The sequence below is a fragment of the Nycticebus coucang genome, chromosome 9 (assembly GCF_027406575.1).
Source record: "Nycticebus coucang isolate mNycCou1 chromosome 9, mNycCou1.pri, whole genome shotgun sequence".
Lineage (NCBI taxonomy): Eukaryota > Metazoa > Chordata > Mammalia > Primates > Lorisidae > Nycticebus > Nycticebus coucang.
This window is the reverse complement of record NC_069788.1, coordinates 27,130,414-27,143,480: the sequence shown is the minus strand read 5'-3', so window position 1 is coordinate 27,143,480 and position 13,067 is coordinate 27,130,414. Positions and strand designations below refer to the sequence as shown.

Genomic DNA, 13,067 nt, shown 5'->3' with positions numbered 1-13,067 from the left:
GTGTTTTCCCTGTACTCTCTTCTAGTATTTGTATAGTTTCATGTCTTAAGTTTAAATCTTTTATCCAGTGAGAATCAATTTTTGTCAATGGTAAAAGGTAGGGGTCCAGTTTCAGTCTTCTACAGGTCTCCAGCCAGTTCACCCAGCACCGTTTGTTAAATAGGGAGTCTTTCTCCAGCTGAATGTTTTTGATAGGCTATCAAAGTTCAAATGGTGATAAGTAGCTGGGTTCTCTTGGTTCTCTTGGTTCTCTATTCTGTTCCTTAAATCTGCCTCTGTGTTTTTGTGCCAGTACCATGCTGTTTTAATCACTATAGATTTATAGTATAGTCTGAAGTCTGGTAACATGATACCTCCTGATTTGTTCTTCTGAGTAATGTATTGGCTATTTGAGGATTTTTCTTATTCCATATGAAATGAAGCACTATTTTTTCAAGCTCTTTAAAGTACAACAATCGTGCTTTAATAAGGGATTGCATTAAATTTGTATATTGCTTTGGGTAGTATGGACATTTTAACAATGTTGATTCTTCCCAGCCATGAGCATGGTGTATTTTTCCATTTGTTAACATCTTTAGTCATTTCTTTTCTCAGGGTTTCATAATTCTCTTTATAGAGATCTTTCACATCTTTTATTAGGTATATTCCCAGATATTTCATCTTCTTTGGCATTACTGTAAGAGGAAGAGTCCTTGACTTTATTTTCAGCTTGACTATTGTTGGCATATATAAAAGCTACTTATTTGTAAGTATTGATTTTGTATCCTGAGATGCTACTGTATTCCTTGAGCGCTTCTAAGAGTTTCGTAGTTGAGTTCCTGGGGTTTTCCAGGTATAAGATCAGATCATCTGCGAAGAGTGAGAGTTTGATTTCCTCTGGCCCTATTTGGATACCCTTGATCACCTTCTCTTGCCTGATTGGGATGGCTAAGTCTTCCATTACTATGTTGAATAGCAGTGGAGACAGTGGGCATCCTTGCCTACTTCCTGATCTGAGTGGAAATGTTTTCAATTTTACTCCATTCAATACGATATTGGCTGTGGGTTTGCTGTAGATGGCCTCTATCAGTTTAAGAAATGTCCCTTCTATGCCTATTTTTTTAAATGTTCTGATCCTGAAAGGATGTTGGATATTACCAAAAGCTTTTTCTGCATCAGTTGAGAGAATCATATGGTCTTTGTTTTTTATTCATGTGATGTATTATGTTTATAGATTTGCGTATGTTGTTGTTGTTGTTGTTGTTTCAGTTTTTGGCCGGGCAGATTTGCATATGTTGAACCAACACTGTAACCCTAGAATAAAGCCAACTTGATCATGGTGTATAATTGTTTTGAGGAGTTGTTGAATTAAGATTTTTTTTTTTTTAAAACACATTAAAATTTGCTTTAATACTTCTTTGGGGGGAAAAATATCACACTTTTAGTGAATGAACAAGAAACTTTTTTTTTTTTTTTTGTAGAGACAGAGTCTCACTTTACTGCCTTGAGGTAGAGTGCCATGATGTCACAGAACTCACAGCAACCTCTAGCTCTTGGGCTTCCGTGATTCTCCTGCCTCAGCCTCCCGAGTAGCTAGGACTACAGGCACCCACCACAATGCCCAGCTATTTTTTGGTTGCAGTTCAGCTGGGGCTGGGTTTGAACCTGCCACCCTTGGTATATGGGGCCGGCGCCCTATTCACTGAGCCACAGGCACCATCCAAGAAACATTTTTTTTTTTTTTACACACTGTTCTATTTTATTTATTTTTTTTTTTGGTTTTTGGCCAGGGCTGAGTTTGAACCTGCCACCTCTGGCATATGGGACTGGCGCCCTACTCCTTGAGCCACAGGCGCCGCCCAAGAAACATTTTTACAATAGCAGTAGGCTATTATTTTTATCTACCATGCCATGAATTCATAGGGAAGAGGTTCTAGTAGCTCAGGGAGGCACCTTGCCATTGAATGTGACAAAGTATCGATTGACTTTTGAATTCACCAGAAACAGGTTCCAGCACCTTGTATCACTGTTACATGGGGTCCGTGGGTTATTCTGTGTGCTATGCTGTATACCTATTATGCCATGAACTCCTGGGGAATAAATAGGTTCTTGCACCTAAAGCCATGGGTCCACTGGTACTCCTGTGTGCTATGTTATATATGCTTATTATGCCATGAATTCATAGGGAATGGGTTCCAGAAGCTCAGGCTCCTTTCCGTTGGTTCTCACAAAGTGGGCTTCTCTGGGTGGAGCAGGCTGACGCCTCAGTTGAACCCAGATACCTTTCTCTTTGGCTTCCTTCTTTTTCTGATCATTTTCTTTCACATGTTTCAGGAAGCTATCTTGGCTCTTAGAGTGCTTAATATGCTCAATACGAACATTAATCCTCTTTGCAAGGATCTTGCCCTTAACTTGTTTGTTTACAATGCCAACAGCATGCTGGGTAACATTGTAGACTCTTCCAGTTTTGCCATGGTAACATTTGTGTGGCATGCCTTTTTGAACAGTACCCATTCTCTTGATGTCTACAATATCACCTTTCTCGTAGATTCACATATATGTGGCCAAAGGAACAACTCCATGTTTTCTAAAAGGCCTAGAGAACACGTATCAGGTGCCTCTCCTCTTCCCCTTTGTGTTCGTCATTCTGGTGAATTACTAGAAGATGGTGTCTCCAGCTGACAGGCTGTTTGTTAAGATCGTACTGAGTATTTTTGCATCGATACTCATTAATGATATTGAGCTATAGTTTTCTTTGTTGGCTGGATCCTTTACTGTTTTGGGGATCAGGGTGATATTTGCTTCATAGAATGTGTTGGGAAGTATTCCTTCTTTTTCTATGCTTTGGAAAAGGTTGTATAATAGAGGTACTAGTTCCTCTTGAAAGATTTGATAGAATTTGGATGTGAAACCATCTGGTCCTGGACTTTTCTTGTTTGGGAGATTTCATATTGTTGATGCTATTTCAGTGATTGATAAAGGTCTATTCAAGATCTCTGACTCTTTCTGATTGAGTCTAGGAAGGTGGCTTGCTTCCAGGTATTGGTCCATTTCTTTCAGATTTTCATATTTCTGGGAACAGAGTTTTTTGTAATAATCATTGAAGATTTTTTTTTTATTGTTAAATCATAGCTATGTACATTAGTGCAATCGCCTGTACCCATTCTAAGATGCACCATAGATGTGGCCCCACCCATTACCCTCCCTCCACCAAAACCTCCCCCCTCCCTTCCCCTTCCTTGGCCCTTTCCCCATTGTCTTGTACTGTAGTTGGGTTATAGTCTTCATGTGAAAGCTATAATTTAGCTTCATAGTAGGGCTGAGTACATTGGATACTTTTTCTTCCATTCCTGAGATACTTTGCTAAGAAGAATATGTTCCAGTTCCATCCATGTAAACATGAAAGAGGTAAAGTCTCCATCTTTCTTTAAGGCTGCATAGTATTCCATGGTATACATGTACCACAATTTGCTAGTCCATTCATGGGTCGATGGGCACTTGGGCTTCTTCCATGACTTAGCAATTATAAATTGGGCTGCAATAAACATTCTGATACAGATGTCTTTGTTATATTGTGACTTTTGGTCTTCTGGGTATAAACCTAGTAAAGGAATTATAGGATCGAATGGCAGGTCTATTTTTAGGTCTCTAAGTATTCTCCAAACATCCTTCCAGAAGGAACGCATTAGTGGGCATTCCCACCAGCAGTGTAGAAGTGTGCCCTTTCCACCACATCCACGCCAACATTTCTGGTTTTGCGATTTTGTTATGTGGGCTACTCTTACTGGGGTTAGGTGATATCTCAAAGTAGTTTTGATTTGCATTTCTCTGATGATTAAGGATGATGACCTTCTTTTCATGTGTTTGTAGATTTTGCGTCGGTCTTCTTTAGAGAAGTTTCTCTTTAAGTCCCTTGCCCACCCTGAAATGAGGTCACGTGTTCTTTTCTTGCTAATAAATTTGAGTTCGAGGATTTTTTGAATTTCTGAGATTTCTATTATTTCTCCTTTGTCGTTTCTGATAGATGATATTAGAGATTTTACTTTTCTATTTCTGGTTAGGTTGACCAAAGGTTTGTCAATTTTATTAATCTTTTCAAAAAGCCAACTTTTTGCTTCATTGATCTTCTGATCAATCTTTTGTTTTCAATTTCATTTAATTCTGCCCTAATTTTGGTTCTTTTCTTCTGCTGGGTTTGGGGTTGGAATGTTCTTCCTTTTCCAGTTCCTTGAGATGATCCATTAAGTTGTTGGCTTCCTCTCTTTCCGTTTTCTTGATGAAAGCTTCCAATGCTATAAATTTTCATCTTAGGACTGCCTTTGCAGTATCCACAGGTTTTATCATTTTGTTTCAGAAACTTGGTGATTTCTTTCTTAATCTTAGGCTGAATGATAGCTGGGTCAAAGATGAGATTATTTAGTTTCCATGACTTTGAGTATGAAGATTTCTGTTGCTGTGGAGTTCAACTTTTATTCCATGGTTGTCCAAGAAGATACCAGGAGGCTCGGTGCCTGTGGCTCAAGCGGCTAAGGCGCCAGCCACATACACCTGAGCTGGTGGGTTCAAATCCAGTCCGGGCCCGCCAAACAACAGTGACGGCTGCAACCAAAAAATAGCTGGGCGTTGTGGCGGGCGCCTGTTGTTCCAGCTACTTGGGAAGCTGAGGCAGAGAATCGCTTAAGCCGAGGAGTTGGAGGTTACTGTGAACTGTAATGCCACGGCACTCTACCCAGGGTGACAGCTTGAGGCTCCGTCTCAAAAAAAAAAAAAAGATACAAGGAATAAATTTCTAGTCTTTTAAATTTGCTGAGGTTAGACTTGTGTCCTAAGATATGATCAGTTTTGGAAGATGATTCGTGGGATGATGAGAAGAATGTATATTCAGTTTTATTAGGATGACATGTTCTGTAGATGTCTGTTAAGTCCATTTGTTCTAGGGTCAGGTTTAAGTCTAATATTTCTTCAGTTTCTTCTTGGAGGATCTATCCAAGACTGTCAAAGGGGTGTTAAAGTCTCCAATTATCATAATGCAAAAAGATATCAAGTTGTTCATCTCCATCAGGGTTTGCTTTATAAATTGAGAAGCATTCTGGTAGGTAGTTTAAATGTTAATTATCGAAATCTGTTCATGTTGAGTGTTTCCCTTGACAAATATGTAGTGACCTTCCTTGTCTGTCTTTCTTGGTTTAAAGCCAATCATATCTGCAAATAAAATTGCAACAGCTGCTTTTTTCTGGTTTCCATTTGCCTGTATTATAGAAGTCCATCCCTTCACCCTGAGTCTATTTTTATCCTTTAAGGTAAGATCAGACTCTTATATTCGGCAGACATCAAGGTCTGAGTTTTATGTATCCAGTCAGCCAGCCTGTGTCTCTTTAGAGGATATTTTAAACCATTCACATGAATTGAGGGAATTGATAAGCCTGGTAGTGTTTTGGGTGTCATGTTTTTAAAAAGTCCAGTGGAGAGTTTTTAATCCTTTCACCACGTGTAAGTTGGGTTTTATTTAAAAATTTCGGAGTGAATTTACTTTGGTGGTAGAGGATTGTACTGGTCATTGGGGAAGATGGGTCTGCGAATATCCTGGAGAGCTGGTTTAGTTATGGCAAATTTCTTCAACATAACATTAACAAAAATATTGAAGTATTTGTTTTTTCCATCACAAATGAAACTCAGTTTAGCTGGATACAGGATCCTGGGCTGAAAGTTGTTTTGTTTCAGGAGATTAAAGGTCAGTGACTATCCTCTTCTGTCTTTAATCGTTTCAGCTGAGAGATCTGCAGTCATTCTGGTACTTCTTCCTTTGTAGGTGATGCTTTTCTTACTTCAGGCTGCTTGCAGAATTCTCTCCATCTTAAAATTGGCAAAGTTAACAACAATATGTCTAGTAGAAGCTTTATTTGGATTGAGTCTTGCTGTGGTTATGAAACCTGTCTACTTTCTGAATTTATGTCTTACACAGCTTGGGAAATTCTCCAATATTTTGGAGGAGAACATCTGTACCTTTAGGACCATCCTCTTCTCCTTCAGGAATTCATATAAGACAAATGTTTGCTCTTTTGGAGTGATCCCACAATTCTTTCACGGATGATCAGTTTTTGTTCCATTTGTCTGCCTCTTTGAGCATTTGGGAACATTCAAAAGCTTTGTCTTCAATTTCAGAGATCCTTTCTTCCGCATGGCCAACTCTGTTACTGAGGGATTCTGCTGTATTTCAGAGCTCCTCAAATAACTTTTTCATTTCCTTGAGCTCTGCCATCTCTTTTCTCATTGTGGCCGTATCTTTGGTGACTTTGTCTTTGAATTCATTAAGTTCTTGAGACAACTTTAGAACTACTCTTTGGATTTCAATTTCTAACTTTTCTTCTATTCATCTTATTTGCCATTCATATTCTAAATTCTATTTCTGACATTTCAGCCATTCGTTTATGTGTGGCATCTTCAGTTTTATCTCATTTGCCATTCCTTGGGGGGGGGGGGTGATCTACTCTGATTATTCATGTTACCAGAGTTCTTCTATTGGTTCTGCCTCATGCTTATTTTCCTCCGTTTGGTTATTAGAACTGGTTGGGTGAGATTGAATTGGGGTTCCCAGGTAGTAGAGTTAATCAGCCTCTTACCAGAGTGCTGGGCTTTATAATTGTGGCTTATCTTCTATAAGCTTACAAAGGCCCCTTTCGGAGTTTTGGCTGGAGACTCTGAGGACCTGCTTGGTGAGCTAGCGCAAGCTGGCTCTGTGTTAAAATCAGCCAGTCTCTACCTTATTCTAAGAAGCCACGGTATTAGGTTTAAATCTCAGCTGTAGAGAGATACAGACAGCTGCAGCATCCCGCCCTCACCATTCAGTTCTTTACCACTATGGAACTTCCAAGGTGTCCCCCGGTGGACAGCCCCAGCCAAATTGTGTAAGGCAGTACAAACCCTGCTCAACAGAGAGGGATCTAAGGGTCTCCAATAGCTCAACTGGAGCCAGGGGTCCACACCCCCTCCCACCAGACTCAGTATACACTGGTGTCCTCTTCTCTGCTTGCCAGCCGAGTTGGAGCCAGGGACCACACCCTGCTTTCTCAGACCACACCTGCCAAGCCTCTGCTTGCTGGCTCTGTTGGAGTCAGGGGACCACGCCCTTGCCCTCAGATCTTGGTCCACACCCAGCAAGCCTCTGTTGGCTGGCCCAGGTGGAGCCGGCTACCAGCCCAGCCCACCAAACTCAGTCCACACCAGGCAACTACTCTCCCACTTTCAGGCACCATCAGAACCAGAAGGTATAGAAGGGGGTTCTGTACCCCCTCCCACCAAACTGAGGGTCACCACCACCACTGGCCAAAGTCACGACCAGGGGCTGCTCCTCCTGCCGAGTGTCCCTTTCTTCCCATGCCCTCTTTCTTCCCCACTAATCACAGATTCCGTCCTGATATTTGGTGGTCCACACTATGCCTAGATCTCTCAGGAAAAGACCAAATACTCTGCGCTCTGCAGGGGGGCAGAACTTTAGACCGCCATGCAAGGGGAAGGGTAGACTGGGAGTTTGGAATTGTCAGGGAAAATATTTGTTCAATTTTGGGGTGGTGTCTAGGTTCACAAGTGGCACCTCCCTAGAGAGACAGACTGTGTTTAGTGGCTCTCTCCAGCGAGGTAAAATGAAAGGTCTTTGTTCCCTGATCGTTGGTGGAGAGCTTACTGCCGGCCTCGCACTTGGGTGAGGGGTCTCCCATCCTGTAGTCGATAGGCTTTATACATGTAATTTGTTTTCTTGAATGCTCTTCCTTGGAGTCACAGCTTGCTGAACTTCTTTCTTGGCTCAGCTCCCCACCTTTGGCTTCATAGAGTCCGATTCTGTCCAGTTTTTCTCCCTCTGGTCAGGAGCCTCTGCCAAGGGTTGCTACTAGTCAAGATGGCTACTAGCCATCTTCCCAGAATTCTGCAGTTGACCCAAGAAGTCAGTTGCAAGGTAGCTGGAATATTTGCATGTTGCAAATATTAAGTAATAGTTTTTTTTTTTATTGTTGGGGATTCATTGAGGGTATAAAGAATCAGGTTATACTGATTGCATTTTTAGGTAAAGTCTTCCTTATAATTGTGTCCCATCTCCAAGAGTTGTGTCATACCTCATGATCCCACAGTAATGGAGTTTTTGAAAGAGAGTTCTCTCATGAAATCTCTGCCTTTTCTCTAGCATCAAGTGCTAAGCCGCTTGGTTAGGGCAGGGTTTCGTCTGTGAGTCCTACCACCTTATTGTCCCCTGGTGCTGGCTTGTCCAGCCCCTTCTAGTAGGCTTGTAGAGGCTTGGGGCAGCAGTCTGTGAAGCAGAGATAGTTGGTTTGACTGAGTTTCCTGAGGTTGAAATTGGGAATTTAGCAGTTTTCATATAGAACGTCTGTGTTTTTTCTTAAGAATACAATTAAACCATTCATAGAGCTTCCATTTTTGTTTTTAGTAGTAGTTATTGCAAAAGATAAGTCATACTCTGTGCTTTTTCTGCGGTCTTCCGCAGTTTATTATTTTGTCTCTCAAAAAATTTTCCAAGAGTTTTCTAGTAGAAGGAAATATACTTAGAGGTAGGAGATAAAAGTTTTACTTCCCATTTCTGAAACCACTTTGTGACTTGGGTTGACACAATTGATGTCCTTGGACTTCAGGTTGACACATTTGATGTCCTTGGACTTCACTTATTCAGCTAGTAAACAAATAATGCAGACATTAATGGGGTTATTGTGATTAAAAGTATCAAGTTTTTCTCTACCATCTTAGAGTATCTAACATTTTTCAAGCCACCCATATACATTCTCATGCTATTCAGAACAGCTCTCTACTGCATGCAAATATGGTAACTTTTAGTGTCCATATTAAAGTGTCCATACCATATGGTAACTCTTACATAATGTTTTTATAAACATTTATATATTAGTGAGATAAGGATTCATTATAGCTCTTGTGTCTTTCCTTTGCAGAAACCACTTGACTACAAATACAGATATTTTCGTCGTGTCCCTGTACAAGAAGCAGATCAGAGTTTTCATGTGGGGCTACAACTGTGTTCCAGTGGCCACCAGAGGTTCAACAAACTCATCTGGATACATCATTCTTGTCACATTACTTACAAGTAGGTGAATGAATAAAAATGCCAAATAGCATAAATGTCTACTTCATATCTAGCTTAGGAAACTCAGATATTTTTTAATTTCTCAGAGGTAACATTATAAAGCAAAACCATGGTATTATATTAATACAAGGCAAGAAAATGACCAAAATGAAAAAGACTAGGCATGGCTGAGAAACTAGAGCACATGGACTCTTCACACAGTGCCTGTGAGAATGTGAATTATCCCACCACTTTGGAAATGAAAGCATTCCATGAGTAGATGAATCAGCTATCCATACAGTTCTTACTCAGTTTTTAAAAACCAGATCATTGGCTCACACCTGTAATCCCAGCACTGTGGGAGGCTGAGGAGGGAGAATTGCTTGTGCTCAGGAGTTTGTGACTTGCCTGAGCAAGAGTGAGACCCTGACTCATTATTAAAAAAGAAAAGAAAAACCCAGTGAGCACCTGTAATCCCAGCAGCTTCCAGAGGCTGAGGCCATAGGATGTCCACCGCTCAAGTCTAAGGTTACAGTGAGCTGTGATCTCTGCTCAGGGCATAGGGTGGGACTCTGTCTCAGCAAAGAAATAAATAAGCAAGGAAATAAAAAAAAAAAAAAGATCATTTCTCCCCTTCACCCCCCATTTCAGTCTTACAGTTTTTTACTTTATTTCCATTTGGTTTCTCCTCAGGGATTATACACTGATATTAAAATTATAAATCATATAATTGACCACCTCCTTAAGCTGACCTAATTTTCAAAGACCAGAGATGCACCACATCTGTATAGTACTGACAGTGGTTCTATAGTAGTTAGGTCTACTAAAACGTAAGACTGCAATTACTCCAAAGCCAAATGCATTTTTTTTTTTAATTTTGAGACAGAGTTTCACTTTGTTGCCCTTGGTAGAGTTCTGTGGCATCATAGCTCACAGCAACCTCAAGTTCTTGGGCTCAAGAGATCCTCTTGCTGCAGTTTTTCATTTTCTTTAGTAGAGACTGGGTCTCACTCTTACTCAGGCTGGTCTCATGGGCTCCCAGAGTGCTAGGATTACAGGCATGAGCCACTGTACGCCACTGTGCCTGGCCCCAAATGCAATTTTGTTCTGTGAGGTAGGAAATAATTACAAAATAATTAATGGACTAGAATGTTTGTGAGAAAGAAGCAGTAAAGAAAAAGTAAAATAGAAAAAAGAATCAGGGAAGCGAAATATCAGTTCATGTGGATATTCAGTTAAGCTATTGAAAGAATATTGGTACGCAACTTGAGGTCAGCTTCTATTAACCTCTTTGCAATCTTGACTCTTTTTTTTGTGAGACAGAGTCTCACAATGTTGCCCTTGGTGGAGTGCTGTAGCGTCACAGCTCACAGCAACCTCAAACTCTTGGGCTTAAGTGATTCTCTTGCCTCAGCCTCCCAAGTAGCTGGGACTACAGGCAACCACCACAAGGCCCTGCTATTTTTTTGTTGTTGTAGTTGTCATTGTTGTTTAGCAGGCCTGAGCCGGATTCAATCCCACCAGCCCCAGTGTAAATGGCCAGTGCCCTAACCACTGAACTACAGGCGCTGAGCCAACCTTGACATCTTTAAAAACTTACTTTCTGAGAAAGAGCATTTTATCATTCCTGCTGTATCTCCTTTTTGCTTCTCTCTGTAATCTGATGCAGAATTTTTTTTTTTTTAAGAGAAGTAGAACCAAACAAATGAATACTGGGCCATATTTAGGAAAAAAAGGGATATTATAATCATTATTTGTGGCTGCTAAGATCATTGTCTTCCTTATAATAGATACAAAGTCACTTGAGTTTTCTGCTTTCGTTATTTCTCTTTTAGGGGAAGAAGGGAGTTAAAAGGCTTTGGTAGCATAACTCGTTACCTGCTTCCTGTCCCCTCACCTACAGTTACGCTGTTGATCAGGCAACTAGTAAATCATGAAATTCTATTTCAGGAATATAATTTTTTCTGAAATACATTTTAACAGGATGTCTACAGCCTTAAAATGTCTACAGTCTTTTTCTTAGAAATTCTACTCTTAGGAATCTGTTAAAAGGTATAATCAAAATCACATTTTTAAAATTACAAAATATTAGAAACAATGTAAATGTCCAAAAAGGATATTAAGTAAATTGTGGTACAAGCAGACTGAAATATGAAAATACTTCATATGATTCTTTCTGGGTGGTAGAATTACGAACAGTTTTTTCTTCTTTTTTTTTTTTTTTAAAGACAGAATCTCCACTTTGTTACTTTGGGTAGAGTGCCATGGTAGCTCACAGCAACCTCTGTGGATTTAAGTGTTCCTGTTGCCTCAGTCTCCCGAGTAGTGGGACTACAGGCACCTGCCACAATGTCCAGCTACTTTTAGAGATGGGGTCTTCCTCAGGCTGGTCTTGAACTCAGGCTGTCCACCCATCTCGTCTTCCCAGAGTGCTAGGGTTATGGGCATAAGAATAATTTTTCTTTATACTTGGCTAAATTTTTCAAATTTTCTGAAATTTGAAATACCTATGTTTAAAATTTCTGAGATGAGGCCAGGTGCAGTGGTTTATGCCTGTAATCCTGGCACTCTGGGAGGCCGAGGCTGGTGGATTGCTTGAGCTTATGAGTTTGAAACCAGCCTGAGCAAAAGTGAGACCCTATTGGTACTAAAAATAGAAAAACCGAGGCAAGAGGATCGCTTGAGCCTGAGTTGGAGGTTGCTGTGAGCTATGATGCCACAGCACTCTACCCAGGGTGACAGCTTGAGACTGTCTCAAAAAAAATAAATAAAATTTACTGAGGTGAATTAGAAATAAAAATGGCTAAAGCATAAAATAACCCTCTCAAACAAAAAAAGATTTTAAATGATTGAAATTTCCTCATGCTAATAATTTTGTGCTTTCTTTATAGATCATCTGGTGAGACCGCAGTGAGTGCTTTTGAGATTGACAAGATGTACACCCCCTTGTTCTTCGCCAGAGTAAGGAGCTATACAGCTTTCTCAGAAAGGCCGCTTTAGGACCTCGAGTCCAGTCCTGTCACTGTTGCATGAATAAAAGTATATAGCGCAAAAGATCACCTAAGTTATAAATGTACATATGTATGGAATTGGAACTTATTTTAAATTGTTGCAGTTCTTTTAAGAAGAATATAAATTGATTATTTTTTTTATTTAAAGGGATAGTTGCTTCTTGGGGTGTTTTGTTTAGAAATTAAGAAGTTGAAGGTATAAGTTGTTTAAGTATATTTATGTTTTGAAAAACCTTAATATGAGGTTAAAATCATGTTCTTTTTAAAGCAGATTTATGAGATTTCTGTCATTTAAGTTGTCTTCTGAGCATCCTAATATTTAAATGCACCAGAGGAAAGCTCCACTGGATAAGCATTTTACTCCTGCATGACATAATGTCTTTGCACTAAAGGCTCAAATGTGAAAACCTGTTCTGGATTTGATTGAAACTGTTTTACCAATAAAGATTACAAATAAACATTTCTTTCAAGAAAATATGTTCAGATTGCTTTCTTAAAATATCAGAATATTTAACAAACTAGGATAGCCAGCAGCAGCTAAGAAATCGTTGTAGGCACGGTGGCATGCACCTCTAGTCTCAGCTACTTGGGAGGCTGAGGCAGGAGGATTGCTTGAGCCCAGGAGTTTGAGGCCAGCCTGCACAACATAGCAAAACCCTGACTTTTAAAACACCATTGCCTCATTTCATCTTTGGCTTCAAATGTAGCTACAGACTATAGATCTGTACTCTGACCTCATCTAGGCACCTTATAAATGTGTGACATTAAGTAAGAACAAATGAATCCCCCAAGACTGGAACTCAACCAACTGACTCAGTCGTCATTCTTCATAAAAGTAGTTGGAGGATCATGGAAGCCTAGGCCTAGCTCTTGTTTTGATATGAAAGTTGAGAGAAAGCCAGCCACCTAGTAGGTTATATATTACCTTTTTACTAAAAGGAGCTGCCCCTTCCTACCCTGTTTCCCCGAAAATAAGACCTACTTATAGGAAAGAT

General features: G+C 40.1%; 1 protein-coding gene across 2 annotated transcripts in view; it reads left to right on the top strand.

Moving 5' to 3' along the window:
- The window catches only part of FBXO9 (F-box protein 9), a 45,804-nt gene extending 33,255 nt beyond the window's left edge, over positions 1 to 12,549 (top strand). For both annotated transcript variants that reach the window (XM_053600905.1, XM_053600904.1), the window contains exons 12-13: positions 8,931 to 9,082; positions 11,953 to 12,549. In XM_053600905.1, coding sequence (XP_053456880.1) covers positions 8,931 to 9,082; positions 11,953 to 12,061 — 261 coding nt within the window. In that variant the 3' untranslated portion in view covers positions 12,062 to 12,549. The remainder of the gene's footprint in view (positions 1 to 8,930; positions 9,083 to 11,952) is intronic.
- The last annotated feature ends 518 nt before the right edge of the window (positions 12,550 to 13,067 follow it).